The sequence below is a fragment of the Nipponia nippon genome, unplaced genomic scaffold (genome assembly GCF_047370975.1).
Source record: "Nipponia nippon isolate SJK-2023a ecotype South Korea unplaced genomic scaffold, ASM4737097v1 scaffold_10, whole genome shotgun sequence".
NCBI classification, from domain to species: domain Eukaryota; kingdom Metazoa; phylum Chordata; class Aves; order Pelecaniformes; family Threskiornithidae; genus Nipponia; species Nipponia nippon.
In genome coordinates this window covers 9,247,900-9,267,500 of record NW_028262291.1, presented here as the reverse complement: position 1 = coordinate 9,267,500, position 19,601 = coordinate 9,247,900, and the positions used below count along the sequence as shown (strand labels likewise).

General features: G+C 34.5%; 1 protein-coding gene across 1 annotated transcript in view; it reads left to right on the top strand.

The window, feature by feature from the left end:
• The window catches only part of CCDC73 (coiled-coil domain containing 73), a 75,365-nt gene that overhangs the window by 16,199 nt on the left and 39,565 nt on the right, over positions 1-19,601 (top strand). Inside the window, exons 2-6 of the mRNA XM_087743892.1 lie at positions 1,830-1,976; positions 13,122-13,193; positions 16,597-16,668; positions 17,457-17,492; positions 19,233-19,307. Coding sequence (XP_087600018.1) covers positions 1,845-1,976; positions 13,122-13,193; positions 16,597-16,668; positions 17,457-17,492; positions 19,233-19,307 — 387 coding nt within the window. The 5' untranslated portion in view covers positions 1,830-1,844. The remainder of the gene's footprint in view (positions 1-1,829; positions 1,977-13,121; positions 13,194-16,596; positions 16,669-17,456; positions 17,493-19,232; positions 19,308-19,601) is intronic.

Sequence of the window (19,601 nt, the reverse complement as noted above, 5' to 3'; positions counted from 1 at the left end):
AGAATCCCCCAACTCCAAAGCTGTAATATCAGCTGACAGCAATAGAATTAGAACTTGCATCATGTCTTAACATTATATTCACAAAATCTTACCCTTCAGATCAGAATATAGCATGATTAAAAGTGAAAACAAATGGCTCCATGCCTAATCTATTGTGCATAGTATTAGCATTTTTATTAGTTTTGTAGCTATGGTGATCTCCCGATACTTGATATGATATCAAAAGTTTTGTTTGTAGTTGTGCTTCATGAATTAGTGGTACAACATCTATCAGTAAGGAAACAATTTTGAAAACTTGGGTGAAAGAAGCAAGTTTCTTAATGTGCTTTTGGGAGAGTCTGACTTCACCAATTCTAAATTCTTTGGCTAAAAAAAAATAGTGTGGTTTTTTTTATCCTGATGCTTTACTTACAACACCCCCTGCCTCCCCCCAAAAAACAAACCAAACCAAAAAACCACCCAGCAACCTAGGCCTAAACTGTGTCTAAAATGTAAGCAGATTGGCTGCACAATGCCTGATTCATGTTGGCACATTGACACAACAGATTTGTTGCCTGAAGGGGTACATGTTTGTACATGGGTCTTCAGACTTTTATTCAGTGCCTCTTCAGAAGTCCTTCAAACATACACATTTTGACAGTGACAAAAGAACTGATATAAGTATTTCATATTGAACAGTTCAGTATTAGTCATATGTTTTAAGATGGAAGACAAAAACAAACCTGATTTTTCTGTTTTTAGCAAAACCATTATTTCGGTAACTTAGAATAACTTTTGTGGTGGGGCAGCTAAGCAGGGAATCAATCTATTATCCATGACCAAGCAGCTTAAATTTGATCTATGTTAGGGTTTTATTTAGACAACAGCAGAAAAAGTGGTGAGCCCTGATTTGTGGTTGTTATGGCCCCGTGATACAGACCAGGTCTCTGTTCTTCCTGCAGGAATTCCTTCCTAAGGGTTCTGTGGCAGTGGCCAGGTCAGTCATAACTCCTGTGCTCTACCCCTACCTCTTTAATTCTTAGTACGGAAACACACGTGGGGTGTCTCTGGAAAGGGATAGCATTATGTATTCTAGCGGACTGGTGGAAATTCAGCCTCAAGTACTAAAAAACATAATCTGGAAAGTACAGCTGGAATATGTACAGTTGTCATCTTTTTGTAAATCAAATGCTGACTAAGTATCGTAATCATCTCTGATGTCACTAACAAACACGCTTTGTCCCTACAGAGACACGTGGGTCTTACGTTAGCGTAACTCCTTGCTTCACAACAGTTGATGTAGCTAGCTTAGAGTACAACGTTTTGATACTTGATCTTGTGGGAACAGAACCAAAAAGTTTTCTTATTAAAATTCAGAAGCAGAAGCCATGGATATTACCTTCAGGTCATAATTTCAGGCCAGTCTGAAGGTCTTTAAAATTGAGCCTGTCTTGTAATTGTTTTAAATCTTGAGGTAGGTAGTGTTACACTCTTTCACGGCCTGATGCATTAGTTGCAATACCTTCATGCCAGTGCAGGGCAGTAGCTCTGGAAAAAAACCAACTGTACTACTACCTTTTTCATGCTCATCACAGCCTTTGTTTAAAACTAAAACCAAGCCAAAAATAAAGAGGCAAAACAAATGAATGTGGTGAATTATTGATAAAGCTGTTTGTCTTTTACAATATTGCACACTAGTTTAAAATGAAAATATTTTTAATTGCATAATGGCTATAACTAGTAGTTTTACTCTTTGCAAAAAGAATTTACTTCCACATTTGCAAGTTTTGCAGTTTGAATATTCTCTTAAAGGTAAAACTGGAGAGGAAAACCACGTTTTTATTTTGCAGAAACAAGTTCTAGGAATGGATGAAGACTTTAAAACGCAGGCTCTTGACTCTGCTCTTCAAAGTCCGTCAGAGACATTACTTTCCATTCGACTGTTAGACTTTAAAACAAGTTTATTGGAGGCAATAGAAGAACTGCGTATAAGAAGGGTAAATGTGTTTATATTGTTTTTTATTGTTTCTTTGTCTTATTTCTGTCTCCTTTTCTGTAATCACAGAAGAATGCTGCATAAGTGTGGGTAAGCTTCATGCTGTATGATAAGTAGTTCACCAACCAGGATTTTTTTTTTTTTTAAGTGTCATAGGTTTAGGCAGTGTCTGTATTAGAAATGTCGCTGTAGACAGCACAAAGACAGCAGGGTTGCATGGGAGCAAATTTGGCTTTCCTATAATAATGTACAAAGTTGCTACAGTTGGTCACCAGGCTATTGACAAAAATGATCTACATTAAATTTTTGTATTTCATGGTAGTTCTTCTCTTTAAGAGCAGCCTTTGATAAGAAAAGGAAAGAAAGAATCCAAGTCATTGCCAAGTCCATCAGTCTTTCTCATTTAATAGATTGATTTACCATTTGCAAAAAAAAAAGCAGTAATTTTGACTTATTTTTGCCTGTTTACTTGTGCTTTTCAGAATTACCTAAGAGGTCAAATAGCTACTGTCATAACCAAATCCACTTTATTTCACCATTTTTAAATTGCTAAACTATTAAGCTAGAGCCCTACAATAATAGCATGTGAGTTTTGGGGGTGTGTGTTTTGTTTTTGAAATATGAATTGAATAATCTCATAGTACTAAGATAAAATTGTTTCTGCGCTGTTGAAGACAGCTATATTTTGCTGTGATTAATTTTTCAGTTATATTTTTCCGTGGCTACTTTTTCAGGTGTGTGTCTGTAAACATTTGTTTCTATTTCTCCCCTTAGTGTTTCTTAACTGTTGTATTTTTGAAAGACCTAAAGTATATCTTTCTGCATTTGATGAATTTGACCTGTTCAAAAGATGTGTATTATTACTTTAAAAATATTAGTATTGATGATGGGCTTGATTTATGTTTATTTTGATCTAAGTTAAATGCTCTAATCCTCTCTTTAAAAAACCGTAAACAGAAGAATGACTGCCATAAAAAAGAAATCCAAGAAAAAAGCTGCATGATTCTACTTTCTTGGTGCAGTATTGTTGAAATTCACCGTGGTCTGGTCCGTAGACTGTCGTTACAATGGTAGTGTTTAGTGTAGTCTAACTATTTTTGTGTTAAAAAGTAAAGTCTGAGGAATTTAACTTTTATAATAATTATTGGAGTGTACTTTTTCTTTATAAGAACTGTTAGCTGAATTCCATTTACATTGTTAACTCAACTTTGCCTTTTAATGCACTTGGTCAGAGCCTACAATGTTTAATTTAGAGTGCCATGGAGTTTCTTCTTTGGGGATTTTTTGGTGTTGTCTCTCTTGTATCTACTATACTATGAGAATAAGCGACTGTGATTTTTATAAGAGGTTGACTCAGGAGGGTGAGTATTTTTTTCGCTTAAAGGTGATTTTAGTTTCAAAATTGATGCTAACGCCAAGAGCCAATTCCGTAGTTAAGACGTGGCCCTCAATTTCTAAAACATCTGAGCCTTCCTTCATCCTAAAAAAATAAAAAATTACCTGTTTGTAGTTACAAATTTAAGTAATTTAAGTTAAAAAAAAGAAGTTAATCATTTTACAGATAGTCAATTTGAAATCTTAAAATATCCCTGCATGCGTTTTTGTTGTTTGCTTTGCTTTAACAATCAAATCGGGACTGCTTGCTTAGTATGTTTGAAAATGGGAATAGAAAACATTAATATTTTGAACAAGCAACAGTTATAAAATAATATAGCCATGCATAATGCCATTAATTTTTAGTTTTTTTAAGTAGGACTCTGTATGGATGTTTTTGCTTAAAAAAATGATGCTACGAAATCCTCTCCTGATTTTTGCTATGAATCTCTTACAAATCCAACCAGCACAGGGTTATTCTGTAAATTTATAATCGGTCCCGAGAAAGAGATAATGCATAGACCAAAATACGGCACTAACTCAGAGAATTACAGTGTTTGTCTTGCACCATGGTCGTTTCTCCATGGACAAGAACGAAACACACCAATTTAAACCATATCATCTGCTAACTAAGAAAGTCAAGTTATAGTTAAAGCTCTGCTGGTTTCTTACTGCTTTTGCCACTTCTTTTCTAAGTTGCTTGTGAGGCTGACAGTAGACTGATAGCCGGATGGAGGCAGTATAGCCAAGTATAGTGGATTTTACTCTTAATTTTGTCTTTGACCTGTGGCTTGACCTTAGATGAGATATTTTACCTCTGTTTGCTTCTGTTTCTCTTCCCATTGTTGGTCTTGCTTGTCACTTAGACAGGAGTCTCTTCAGAACAGGAACTATCATGTATTTTTGAATTTAATAAACTGCCTTGAATGGTTGGTTCTCTGCAGTATAAATTCAAATTGATAAAAATAAATTTGCAGATTACATTATCTGTGCAAAGTTAGACAGATAAAAATTAAACTCAAAACAATTAAGTATTAAAATATTTTGAGACTTGATACAATCCATACTATTTTAAAGTAGAAATTTCATTTTTCTGAATATACTTATTTAAATAAATGCATTATTTCCAAGCGTCTGCCTGTTTTTTCACTTTTCTTGGTTAAACATATAGCTGTAGTTAAACTCTTAAAATAAAAATAATTTAGAGGAGTTGCCCATAATTCTTTTTTCTTTAATTGACTGTTCATCTGTTTTACAGATGAAATCCCAGTTAATGGTAGCGGTGCATGTTTATTCTGGAGAATACATTGCTTAAATTATTATATTGATACAGCTTCACTGTATTCCTTTAGGTGTTCATAGAGTCTTTGTTCTTAATATGAACTGACTTAGTATGAATATGTATGTAATTAGAAGCTACAAAAAATATTACTCTTCCCCCTGCCCTCCAGGGATTACTTCACACTCCAATAGTTTGAATGTCCTTCTATTTTTTTGCCAGTTTAGCTTTCCCACTCATCAAGCCCTGATCAGCCCAGCGATTCTTTTGTGGTGGATATCCCATTCACTTTGTTCCAAAATCTGCCAGCCTTGTTCTGCAGGCAGCTGAGCTCATTTTGTTGAGTAATATGAGACAATCCTTTTCTTAAGGGATAAATATGATCGATTTTGACAGTATCAAGTTGCGGCATAGTAGGTCAAATGGGAAGTCTTTAATGCTTCCTGAAGTACAATGCATATAGGACAACTGACATTAGGTTTAAAGATAATGATGACAAGGACAAAAAAGCACCTATGTTGTGTATTGAAATATTTTCTTTCTTGTACTAGATACAGAAAAACATCCTTAGCCAGAAAAGCTTGTAAACATAAGAAATCAAGGAAATTCTTCCTTACTTGCATAAAAATGTATTCTAATACCCTGGGGGTATGGGTATGTTTGGTAGCGGTTGAAGCAGTGGAGGTGTTGATTAGCTGAACACATGGAAGATAAATTTTAATGATGACTTTTAAAATTTTACTTATGTTTTTCTTTGGTGCAGAGGACAAGTTTCAGTGACCTTATTCCATACCTGAAGACAAGCACCTGTTGAGGCTCTTTCTGGCTTTGACTGGGACATCACAAAGTCTGGCTAATACTGTAGATTCTGTCATTTGTGCCTTGAGTTTGAGATTTGATACTTTGCTGTTTAGTAAAAATTACAAAGAATGAATTTTGCTCTTTTCTCTTTGGGCAGTTATGATATAGATTTAACTTGGTAGTGCTTATCTTTTAACTAAACTACTTTGCTTAAGTCTTGTCCAGCTCCCAGATTTTCTCACATTTCTCACAATGTAATTTTTCTTTACCATAAAATAAAACTATGTTGCGTTAAAGAACATTAGAGTTGCAAAGGGCATTGAGTTTACCCATAAAAACCTTTTATATGTTCAAATATTTTAATATAGGATTCTTTAAATATTTTCTTTTAAAACCCTGAAACCCACTCCCTGCCCCTGAATTTTGTAAATTGAAGCCATATTGACTTGTTATTGGTAGTTACCATCCTGCTTATGTCAGGCACTAAATAGAACATCTCCCTTGCCTGAGCCAAAGGAGTACATTGACATAGCAGGTGGTATTACAATCAGCCACGGGAAGTGGGGGTGAGATGTCTGATTTGCCAGGGAATTTCATATCTCTGCTCACAGCACAGGAATGCGGGAGCTTGAGACTTCTGGAATCGGTTCCATGTTGTGGACAGGAATGTTCTTTAAAGGCTAGTTGATCCCATCATTTTGCTGCTGTTGAGTCTAGTTTCCTTCCCTGCCCCTAATGCTCTTTTCCCCTCTTTTTGCTTTCCCTGTTTTTCCTAGTTTCTGTCCCTTTCTGTCTTCTGTTCTGTCTCCTGTTTTGATATAAATTAGGCCTCCCTTTTGTGCTTACCCACTGTCCTGCTGATGGCCAGTGAGCAGTCATTGAGAAAGAAAATGCAAGGGTATTCACTTACTTATTTGCAAAAAGAGACAAATCCTGAGTCGTGTCTGTTGTCATGACACAGGCATTATGGCTCTCACAACACTACACCTGGAATTTTTTCTGGTTGCTGTTCTCGACAGCTGTAGCTCACCCTAGTTCTGCGGAGCCGTATGTGCTCTTCCTTTCAGATAGATTTGAGCAAGTTTACCTCAATTCCTCTTACTCTGCCTTTGCTATGGCTTTGGCTATTCTAATCCAAGTTCTTCAGCACAGTGGCCTATTTCTAGGTTTTCTTAGAGGAAGGACATGAAGGAGCTTTGCTCACCCTTAACTAAAATGTACTTCTGCTTTCTGGCAACTATGAAGATGTTTGCACTGCACAGCGTAGCAGCATATAGCTCATTGTGGGTCAGGACACCTGAGCTACTCTGTTCCAGAATGGAAGAGATGTACGTAATTGTGCAGAGCTAACTCGTCTGTTTAGCAGTGTTTCACAGATAAGATGGGCAAGTGGAGTTCAGTATTGAGATGAAAATTGAAAGTGGCAGTATAAGGTTAGTATTTGGAAATGTCACTTGGGCCCAAAAGGCAAACTGGTTTTTGAGATATTATGTGAAGAAAGTTGATGAAACCATAAACTTACTTATCAGAAGGAGCACAGCAGAAGGACTAAACTTGAGTTATTAGTGGTGTTACAACGTTGGTGGACATGCCAGTTACGATCATAACGGTCGTATTGATTGTGCTATATCTAGACCTAAAAAACCCCAGAAACATTACAACGCACCCAAAGCTAAACCTTGTTGGAGGTGTGTTCTGCAGGAGAACCACCACCTTCAGATGTGTGTAATAGCAGAAAAGCTAAAAAGGGCACCAGAGGCACCTGCTGTAGCTATATAGGCAGCTCTGTGGAAACAATAATCTACAGTGACCAAAAATGTGAGATTGAAGGAAACTGTTGCAGAAATAAAGATTTAATTTTTTTTTTAAATGAAAAAGAGTTTGGTTTTAAGTTATCTTCAAGCTGTTGCATAGGATAAGTATAGAATCATGAAAGAAAGAAGGTTTTAATACTGTATTTTGAAGTTTCTATTCATGAGAAGGACAATTACTGTTTTAGAAAGTAAGGCAGAAATATTTTCTAGAAATAAAGAGGATGCTAGGGAAATGAAAGATTTTGGTGAGGTTTATTGCAAGCAACAATTTTAACTGCTAAGAAACAATAAGAATGGTGAAGAGCTTTATTTGATTTTCTTAAAGGATAGAGTAAAAAGAGGAAATGGGGGGAGAAACAATGATAAAATAACACAGAATAGAAATGTGGGTGGCTTTTTTTTGTTTGTTACCTAGAAGTTGGCAAACAGGACACCACTAATACAGGCTTCAGAGAAACAGAACAAAAAATCCCAGCAGACTTATAACTGGATTTTCTGCCTAACTGTAAATTAGGGTACTTTTTGGCAAAATGATGGAAACAAGGAAAGCTGAATATTAAAATAAGAAAACAAAAAAGTAAGTATGTGGATATAAAAGAATAAGCAGTACAGATGTTTATGGATCTCGTGACTGTGACATACACAACGTTGTTATTCAAGTCAGTAAGCAGTGTGTTAGCTTATAACTTCTGTGTTAGCAAATAATGTGGCTTTTGATTATGAACTGATTACTTGAAGTTGGAGAGAAGAGCATCATAAGTTTCAATGCAAGCATTTAAAGGAATGTATTTAGATAGATGAGATTTATTTAAATATAGAGCAATTGCAGCCTATGCAGTGGAATCAAGGACAGAGCAATGAAAGATTTCCAAAGGAAAAGAGGTGGTTGGTATACATTTCTGTTTCTCTGCTTCTGAAAAAGGAATGTTTTTGAGAATAAATTCCAAATATATGGTTACTAAAGGTTTCATTAACTGTAACTATTAAGATCCAAAAATGTTGTATCAGGAACTAAAGTTATAATAAAGCTGTTGCAAATATTTTCTCTCCCTTTAACATTTGTCCTGGGAACAAAACTTAAGAAGGATATAAATGCGGTCTACTAGAAGTTGTACTGGATGGTTTAGTTCATGAAGGGTATTCTAATTATAGTATGAAACAATCAGAAACTGTAGTTTCTATGAGTACTATTTGATTGACCTGCATGAGAAATTGGATGTGCAATTTTGTAGGAGGTAGATTATGAGTTCGAAAAAGATAATAAAAGTACCTAGCAGCAGTTTTGGCTGCTTGGACATGAGCCAGCTGTACTCTGTTCCTAAATCTGTTCAGGGTCAAGAATCGAGGGGGCTTGACCAATCCACAGCCCATCTTGTAAAACTACAGCCTGAAGCAAACACTTTAAAGAAGGCTTGACACTTTCTAAAGGTTATAACGAGTAAATAAACCATCAAATTACTCCTCTTTTATTGTTATGGTAGTCCTTTTTTATAAAAACACTTAAATCCATGTAGTCCTAAGGCATCAAAAAATGATCACTTTTAAGGTTTTGTGGTTTTTTGATACCTCATCGAAGTTATATACAATATTATTCTCCTAAGTATAACAAAAATGTTTTTGTCTTATTAAACAGCTGGTGGAACTTCTAAAAAAAAAAAAAAAAAGTGCTTCACACAAGTTTTAAAAGCTTTCAATTCAAAATGGATAAACAATAAATGTCCTTTGAAAGAAGTAAAAATGATGGATAAGGCTTATAATTGTTAGTGATTTCACATGAGAACATTTTTATCATGTAATAGTCATTCTCAGTTTAAGGATTTATGATGTTTGTTTTTTTCAACAGTAGTTACATATATACACATTTTTGATAGCTTCCAGGTTTTCCTTTATAATTTGGGACTAAGTTGGAGGAGTGTTGTTCACTTAACTTTGGTTCTTATCCTCTTTAGTATTCAAAGCAAAGGGCTCACTTAAAATGGAATTTAATGCAGTTTTCAAACTTGTATGATTGTATTCATTTAGTTAAATGTAAAGTGCTCGGTGTGGATGTGGGAGTTAACAATTATAAATGTCTTAAATTTTAACATGCTCTTTCTTAGAACAATTGTAAAATTTTAAACCAAGTATCTGCACAAAAATGTACTTCTGTGAGTATTTTCTTTTCAGTGTCCTCATTAGGATTTAAAATACTTACACGTTTTAAAATTGAAATGGTGCATATGCTTGATTACAAATAGTCTGACAGTTCCATTGTTCATAAAATCTTTTTGTTGTTTTGTACTAAAATTACCTCTTTTTTTATATACACCAAAGGCTTGGTTTCATTTAGGTAACAGTTGCATTTTGGTAAGCCCAGTCTATTTGAATAGAAGTTTTCTGTGTCAAGAATTTGTAACGCTAGTATCTGCTACGCTGCTCCCCTTTAAAATATTACGTTCTTTTCCCTTTATTTCATGGGAAGTTTAATATGGATAGATACTTGTTGATCTCCAACAACCATTGAAATTAGTGATATATTTGCGATAAATTTTAGTGAGGTCAGCGTCACAGTGCATATGTTAAGCTTTTTTAATCTCTGTTACCGCTTTATCTTCACAGCTGTATTTCTTGTCTGATGCTAGTTGCAGTTTGAAGTTTGTTTTGTAAATGCTCTAAACTTGAGTTTTCGGCTTATAACAAATACACCAAACTAGATGAGTTTACAGAGGAAAGGAGAGCCAGTTATATGCATAAAGCTGAAGAAATGCAGTAATCAGTGTGATTAGTTTCCATGTTTTCAAAATATGTACTTGAAAAATTAGCTAGCATGTTATGAAAAAGCATCTTAGGACTCAATTGTGCAGGTACTTCAGGTGTGCTGCGGGCAGCTTTACTGTCCTTTATGTTGATCTAAGTCCATGCTACATCTCCTGCAGCAACATGTTACTGTTGCTTCTGTTGGACTGGTACACATTCTTCGATTCCTTGAGGCTAGATCTGATCCATGGGATAACTGGCCACCTCCTCCTCCCTATTTAGTTGTGCACCGGATCAAAATTCTGGGTTTGTCTGTGAAATACCCTTACATATGCTAGTGCCTGCACAGGGAAGCGGTAGAAATATGTAGTCTGGAGTTAGGGAAGAATAATACTGTAGTGCATTTTGATTAGTTTAGGAATAATTTACATGGCATGTTTAAGGGTCGGATTTTATAATCCTTTCTTCTTACAATTTTGAACAGGCTTTTGCTAATAATATATCATTTTAATACCATTTGTTGCTTAATGACAAATTGCTTAAGATTACACTTCTGTAAGAAGCTGTAAGTCAACCTTATTTGTTTTTATCACTCCGGGGAACTTAGAGGGATGTATTTTCTCTCAGTACTTGTAGATTAGTATCAGAAAACAAATTCATTGCAACTCCAAAGTACTATTTGTTAAGGCAGAACTGGGAAGCATTGATAACGTTTTCAGTTCTCTCTCTCTCTTTTTTTTTCTTTCCTTTTTTTTTTTTTTTACCATAAAGCATATGAAATCTTTTGGTCTCTTCTCCATCTATATTCTGCAGGTACCTATCAGAGAAGCAGAAGCTAAAGAACTTTTCTCTAGTTCTCTGTGAGCCAAATTTTAATTTTAAATATATGTTCAATATTTTATATGTAAAATTCACGTGAGTGTTGAGGCATATTTTTAGATCCCACAAGTAACTCTTGAAATGCTTAGGAGGAGCCTCCGGTGGATAGAAACGTGTTATTTCTGTCCACACATGTGCCTGTAAACTGCCTGTTAATTAAGGAAGTCAGTTTTGACCCTAAAACCTATAAGAGATGTCAGTGTCAAAAACCTATTTTAAATCACCTTTGGACATATTTTGCCATTTTATTTCTATTGGTAGTACAGTGGGACTATGGATCAAACGTTATACTAAGTGAGAAAGGGTTGCAACATCTACTTTAAAACAGTTCTGCACAAATTGCTGAAGTTTTGTAAATATCCTTGTATTAAAAACTTGGAACCCTCATTTGTACTGGGTTTAGGAAAGCTTTGCATTTCTTAAAGATGCAGCGTACTTTATTTTTTGTAGCCAAAACATTTGTATTCTCTGCTTCGCTGTGGAAGGCAGAAGAACCTGTTTTCTCTTTCACTGTTTCAGAAAATTGATCACTTCATCCAGAGGTGATATTTCTTTCTGTTTTTTTTTTTTCCTTCATGGTAAGTAATAGTTGTTCATGGTATTGCAATTCAGTAGAATTTTACTTAAAACCTGATATAAAGAGAATAATCTTTTTGAGGCCTGCTTTTACTTTTTTACTAGAGAGATCCATAAATGGCTTTTTTTTTTTTTTTTTTTTTGAGCTGTCACTGGTTCCCTGAGGATTATAGCCACTTCTTTTGCAGTAGTCTGGGCTGTTGAGGTATGAGTCATTTCAAGAGTGCTTATTTTTTCATCAATTTAGAATGCAGGTTTTAAACTGGAGTGGGGAAGTTGAACTTGAAAAAGCATAAAGGTGCACATAATATATCAAAATACAGTAATTCAGAGAACACAGTTCAAGTATCGGGAATACTCAGTCGGTTTGGCCCTTATTGGAGTGTGTCCAACACAAGACCTCAATAAATGTTACTAGTGCACCAATTCATCAGAGAGAAGTCAATCTTACCTTAATGTGGTCACTTTTTCAAGGTGATTATCAGTGTGCAGAGAAAAGGCAGGAAATCAGCCTTTTGAAGCTCAGAACAACACATTAGTGTAGCTCTCTAGGTCTTTAAAGGATATTCATTATTTTGACTGTATGCAGTAACAGGACAGCAGTGAATTGCTTATGGTATACATCAAAGGCCTAAATGCTGTTCTCGCAAGAAGTCATGAGTGTTTGATAGGGGAACCTGTTGTTCTTCCTTTGAGTATTGTATGAGAAGGCCAGTGCTCATAAAAATTTGACTTAAAAGGGAAGCTGATTCTAGTTAGGAAAATTTGACTTTAATGCCAGAATATTTCAGGAAAATTCCCATAAATTTTTAGTAACTGTGATTATCAGCAGATAAGTCTCATTTATTACCACAGTAATAGTTTGATTCTTGACAAAGTGCTTCTGCAAGAAGAGGAGATGTAACGCACCTTCCTGTTACTAGTCCATCTTCTGGATTGTGAAGGAAACTTTAGACTTTTCGGATTTTCAGGTATCTCATTTTATCAAAAATACATGTTGATTATCCATGACTTCTGTTTAACTTCTTACTTTCATCTGGTAGGTCAGGAGGCTTCTTGGCACAGAAGGTGATGATAAATATTTCACTTTTTCCATAATAACAGAAGTAATTGCTGACTTACAGGCAAACTTTCAGTTGTCCTGTGAGATGTCAAAACGAATAAAGATTCAAATGCTTGAAGTTGAATAATTAAGATGTCCCAAAGATTCTGACTCATTAACCGTTGTCTAACAATTGATTCTTGAAGCACTAATTGCAGCTTGCTGAATTTCTCTTCATCTCAGTATTTTAACTTGGTTCATCAGAATATTAAATCATTTTTCAGCTGTGAAGTCGTCTGGTTTATTCCCTTTGAGTCTGGTTTTGTTGTAAGATGCAGAAGAGAATATGTATGAAGAGGGAACTGTTCCTGCTAATTAAGAGAGCTATAATCCTAGCTCCTGATCCTCTGCTATGCATTTCAATCTAAGATATTTATTCTGCAAATTTTCTGACCAAAACAGCTGAACTCCTCTGCTGTTTTACCACATTCAGAGAGCTTTTGTTTCCTTTTTTGCTGTCCAGTGTGTAGGCACATACTGTTCTGTGTACTGAACTATAAAGGAAGATGAGTATGAATACACGACTTATGTTGGTGTTTGATTTGCAGGTACTGTCTTATGTAAACTTGTTTGTTTTTTAACTAGGAAACAGAGATTAATTATGAAGATCAAATAAGTAAAATTGTTGTAGAGAAACAGGAGCTTGAGTGGCAGAAGGTAACTTTCCTACATGGTTTTAGTATTTTAACTGCTGGGATTTAATTTTAATATAATATTAATATGGATTGTGATTTGGTACCGTTCCCCTTTTTCAGGCTATCGTAATTTCTAGTAGTAGAATGTGGTAGCCAATAGTTTATTGTCTAGCCGTGAACTTCTTTAGTTTTTATATTGATTTGGATTGTGCCCAACCTAGAAATCTGATTAACAAAAGAGTGCCATCATAGTATTTGGCATGACTGGAAATCTGCAGTCAAAAGGGATGTAAATATTGAAGCAATAAGACATTTAGCTTAACATGAGGCATGTTGACACATTAGCGCGGGGGAAGCTACGCAGCAGCTTCTCTGTATTATGCTTGTATTTGACAAGTGCAAGTACCAGTGCAGTTGTACAAACAACTTCACTTGCAATGTTTTGGAGGTGACGATTTTTCCAAAAAATTATATTAAACAGAAATTTGTTAGACATACTCAAAAGGGGTTTGTCAGCTTTTAAATGCTCAGAATGAAGTTTTCACTAAAGTATAACATTCTTCTTAGGCTTAGGGCTCCTGAGGTTATGCTTTCATAGGAAATCCATTCCCTTCTCTAATACAATCAAACCTATGACCCCTGTCACTAGGTCACAAGATAAAAGGCTTCACTCTGTATATTTTACGATCACAGAAAAAACAATAATTTCAGCTCTATCCTTGATCTTGGGATATTTAACATCTTAGTAGTAAAGGAAGACTATTTCATCTTGGAGTTCATCCTAACCATCTTAAATTAATAATCCTAACTATGTGCTTTTTTTCTGAAAGATATATATGTGCACACAGAAACAGGAAACATTTTATATTTGTAAAAGCAACAGTGCTTTCAATTTGTAACCCTTCTTTGCTTTTCTTAACCTAGCATTGCAGTTCTTAATAATCTGGGTTCAAAAGGGATGATTTCCATTCATTCTGAGACCTTCACAGCAATTTAATTTACAGTTAATAATAAGATGGGACTCAGGCAGTTAGGTGAAATATTTTTTTTTCCTGCATTTTCCATTTAACGTTGGAACATGGCAAACCTTATGTAAACAATGAGTTGTAGATTTTAGGAACTTCATGTGAACACATATGTAGAGCTCTGCAACTTCAAAGGAACAAGCTAATAGGAGTTTCCAATTCTGAAGATTCCAGTAAGATGAAAATGCAAGTATGACAGTTAAATTGAATTTGTGACCTGATGGTTTCTGAATGCAGAATCAAATTAACCTCAATAGTAGTTCAGTAAGTAGACACTTACTACTGTCTAAAGCTAAAGGTTCTGTTATATTTTTTTCCCTTTCAGTCAACGTTTCTGTGATTCAGTATATATTTTATTTTACCTCAAACTTCGCAAACTAGTTTAAACTAAAGACATGGCTTGAGCTAAGTTTCTGGTTTAATATTACAATTTTAAAGCAAATCTTTGTCTACATTTTATTAATATTGTTGCTGCTCTTGGAAACAATATACTAGAGTACGGAAGACAGAATAACTGGAGAAAATATTCCTTTAAATCTAATGAGTATACTCATTATGCTTACTATAACATCACAATATCAAAGGTGATTTTGCTTATATTTTCAAAAAGTAACTTTGTTCTTCACTCTCCCTGCACCACGCATACATGGCATGTATGGAAAATTTATTCCAAAACTGAATTTCTGAAAAAGTTATATATAATCATTTTATTTAATAGTCTTGGCTGTGAGGCCTGTTAGGAAATGAATATTTGTAGAAACTTCCCAGTCTCTTTTTTTATAGTAAAATACATCACTTGAATATACAGTACAAGGAAGACTGTGGTATATTATGAAGAGCTCAGTAATGCTTATTTCCAGTTATCAATTACATCAATGACAAAATTGTGTAAAGGATGACTGTTCTGTGAAACAGAACTTATATCTACATAAATTAGTATATAATATTGGCTTGAATTCCTATAATCTAAAGAAGTGTCATCTTGATTCGACAGTACTGTGGATACAAAATTTTATTCCTGTGGTGAGTAGGAATACTCCACTGAGAATAGTTGATTTTGCTGTCCCTGCAGTACCATTTCTGGCTTTCTAGCATATTTGATGTGCCCTTTACCCACTAGAGAACCTGTGTCTTTGAACACAGTTCTAAGTGACAACTTGAGGAAAACATTCCTCAAGACTTTTGTTTTCACATTTTTGAATATTTATTCATGTGGTATTGTTTGTTCAATGCAAATCAAAACTTTCTCTACCTATCTTACAATGAATTAATGAGTATGTAGATGAATCTAAAACCTCCACAGATTCTTGTCTTGTATCAAAGGGCAACAGCTCTCACCTGTGGAACTTGAAAGTAACACCAATTTGCTGGAGAAAGTAGCAATTTTGGAACGGGCATTATGTCTGAAAAACTCTCAATTTCTCATTTAAGGCAGGAGAAGAAATTAGATGTCTCGTGTGTGAAACATGATCAATTTATTTTCTCCCAGTCATTCTCTTTAATAGTCTCAATTTATATTTTTGTGCAGCCATTACTTAATCATATCCTACTTCACACTAATATTTCTTAGCTAAACACTCATCTGTATTTTGAGATAGCTGTTCAAGGACAGAGCCTCTTGACTACCTTTACCTAATATTTCTTAGTGTCTAGAACTTAAAAAAACCTGATCTTACAAACATTACTTCACCTCGATTGTGGGAGATTTTTTTTTACTATCTTGTATAGGGACATGATGCTTAAAGATGTTAAAGATTTCCAACTTGCAGAGTGTAGTATTAGTCTATGAGATTATGATATGAAATAATAACAAAAATAAAAATAATAGTACATCTTTAACTCATTTTCTTGCTTTTATGGATGAGGGTAAAGCCAGGCAGTAGGATGATAAAAATCTTACGCTATCACCTTACGCTTAGTCTTTTCTGCCCTCCTTCGGCTCTCTCATGTAATTTGTTAAAAGACTGAAATTTAACTAAAAACAGAATAACAGGTTGTTATTTTTAATGGGATTGTATTTTTTTTAATGGAGACTAAAATTTAAATTCTATTATAACTACCTGGAACTGTGTCAAGATGCTGTCTTAAGATGGCAGTGGGTATTGGATTGCTTCTGCTGGCTGATACGGTGGGTAAGAGTTGCTTATAGAAGTCCTAGCAACAACAAATCTGAATTCCAGAGGTGAGAATTGTTACCTGTCATGAATTAAAGAGAAGCTGCTACCAAAAAGATGATTACCAGTTAACAAATGTCTCTTTTTAGTCTTCAGGTTTTGTTTTTAATCAATCATGTCTTTATAAAAATATTTAACAAGGAATCAGGTTTTTCTTGAAATACTATATGTAGGGTTTGTTATAAGATAATATTTAAAACACGCTATTGTTATTTCACATGAGCAGGAAACTCTGCAGCATCAGATGGACACATTGCACCAACAAAACAAAGAAGCTATGGCAGCTTTTAAAAAACAGGTAGCAAAATAAGGCCTTCTAGCTTTGACAAGGAGATTTTAAAATATGATGGCGTAATAGCATGTTATCAATTGGTATTAAAATATTTTTCTGTTGCATATACAATGTTAGATTATACAACTCAAAGTAAATCAGGTCTTTCTTTCATCCACACACAGTATAGTGCTTGTATTTTGACAGTTCTTCCCAGTAAGCCAGTCTTCCTGGGATTTTTCATTTTTATTTTTCAAAAAAATCCTAGAGAGGATAATGCTTCTTTTAATCTGTTTTTGGGGTTTTTTTTCACCCCCCTTTCTAAGATGGCAGGTCCTCTGCAAGGCTAGATTCATAAGCCATGGCGAAAGATCTCCCACATAACTTATTCTGTTCAACATTTGAAAGTGTGTTTCAGTCTCTCAAATTGGGGTTGTGGTTTTTTTCTCCATAATATCTAATCAATAAATATGAGTGCTGAAAGAACTTGCAGAGAACAGTCACAGGAACTGAACCTGTTGCACGTGGTGATGAAGAATTTATCACTAATGCTGCATCACAATCATATCATGCAAAAAAGAAATTGATAAGCCATTAGGTTTTTCTTTCTTGGAAAAATAATTTGTGATTCACAAGCTTGCTGATTGTGACTCTATAGTTAAAGAACAGTTAAAGAAAAAAAAAACCAGGAAGTATACTATGCAGGGTAATATAACTACATTGTCTTGTCAAGTTGCATGAATAAAATGAATCAATCCCATGTGCTGTATTGATTTGTTGTTTCTTTTTTTTTTTTTATGCCGCTGACAATCAAGTTACAGGCAAGGATGTTTGCCATGGAAGAAGAAAAGGTACCGTGTTAGAATTACTTGTTTGTCATCCAGTGAAGCACATAAGCGAAAGATAATGCTATATAACTTACCAAACATGTACTAAGTATATTACAGTGAAATTATTTTTCTTGCTATGGCCTTTGCAAAAGAAATTTCTTCATACCTTTGTTACTTTGGGGTTTTTGTTTATAGTGTGTAGAAGTTTTTAATTACTTATGAAATGTCACTTTAAAATCTGCTTATGCTAAAAATCAGTAGGGGAATAAGTGTTCTTTGATAGTTCTATATTGAAGCTATACAAAATTTACTTTATTTTGGGGGTTTGGGACGAATTGTGATAAGCCCTTTTCACGTACTAGTGAAAAATGACAATTATAACTGGTTTAGTAAAACCAGATTTTAATAGGGTTTTATTGATTTACCTGAGCTGGTTTCCTAAGGAACTTGAACTAAACTGAAGAGAGATATACTTAAACCTGAATTTCTGGGATTTTGCTTAACTACATGAGTTTTTATACCAAGCTGAGTGCCTGCTTCCTCTTCTGAATAAAGGATTTGCATTTAGTATACTAGGAGCCTGTTTCAAACAGTGAAGCCAATGAGTGTGTGCATTTCACTTAAATATCCCAATGATTAAAAGTGGATGAGTATGCTATATGTTTCATTAGAATTTGCACAGAAATTCGCAAACAGGTGAAACTGGTTTGAAAGTATATCAAAGTAAACTGCATTGTTTGCTGCATTCATACAATCTGGTTGAGTTATTTTCTTGCTTGTATTTGGAGTTTTTTCTTGTTAAGACATCCTGTTTGTCCACACATACCTACGTAGTAATCCTTGATTTGTATTTTCAATGACAGCCACTGTTTCAGAATTGTGTGCTGATTTTTTTATTTTTTCCTCTAAATACTTCCATTGAATTGAATAGTACTTTCAGTACTTTATATCAAAGTAACTGAAAGAATAAGTTAAGCTGTAATGTTTCAGGAGAGAGTTTGACTAGAAAGACCAATTTTTGCTCCAATTTATATTATACGCACTTTTACTCATCAGGGTGGTTTCAGGAGATTGCATAGCCAGTGCTATGTTAGAAACGAATGCAGGGGTGGTTGAATGGATGTATTTGTTTTCCCTGGCATATTCTCTGATATCTAGATTCTGCTCTCCGTTGTATTGATTGCTGCCCAAGATTCTTACCTGATTTAAGTACACTGAAGCTCTTTGACTTTATTCACATGCATATATATATGTGTGTGTATACACACACACATGCATACATAGATATATAAAAATATAAAATGTGCCTGCATGTATTTAATAATTCTAGTGATAGCAGATTACAGTTCAATCTTTGTGGACTGGAAAAGCTGAGAAGGTTGTTTCTGTGAAGAACCTGCTACAGTGGATAAGAAAATGGATTTACCTGATACTTCCTTTGTTATTTAGTATCTTTGTTCTAAACTGAAGTAACTTATTAATTCTGCCTTTGTCAGGCTTGTCTCTTCCAGAATAGAAAATTTTAAAACTGACTGACTAGTCATAAATGGTGAAAATATACTATCATGTTTTCACTTTTCTTTTTATAGCCATATATATGTACATTTTAAAATTATTTAGCTGAATTGTCACCTGTTTTCACCAATGAATTGTTCTGTCATAGCAGAGTACTGCTTTATTTTCATAACATTCTTTTTGATAAATTCTTGTTATAAATGCATTTATTCTGCCCAAATCCTGAAGTACAGCTTTTGTTGAAAGGGAAAATATCAACTTGCTGTAGAAACAAAAGAAAAAGAAATTGATGGACTGAAAGAAGCATTAAAAGCATTACAGGTAAACTATTATTTTTGTTAAATAACTTTCCTTGGTATGCAAGTGTGTTGGTTTTAGGTTTTTTCACTGGTAAGAAAACAGTTGTTTTTAAGCAGGTTTTTAAGGCCTTCTCATTTAATCTTTCTAGTACATGTACACCTCTCTTTCTAACACTGAGTTTCTGTTCTGGTCTTGTGTGTCAAGACTACTTTAAGTTAGCCTTCCAGCTAAAGTTCTTTTCCTCCAGAAGAACTGCAGACTCAATAGAAGTCCAAATAGCATGTGAAACGTGCTTTCTTTTCATTTCCAGTCTTC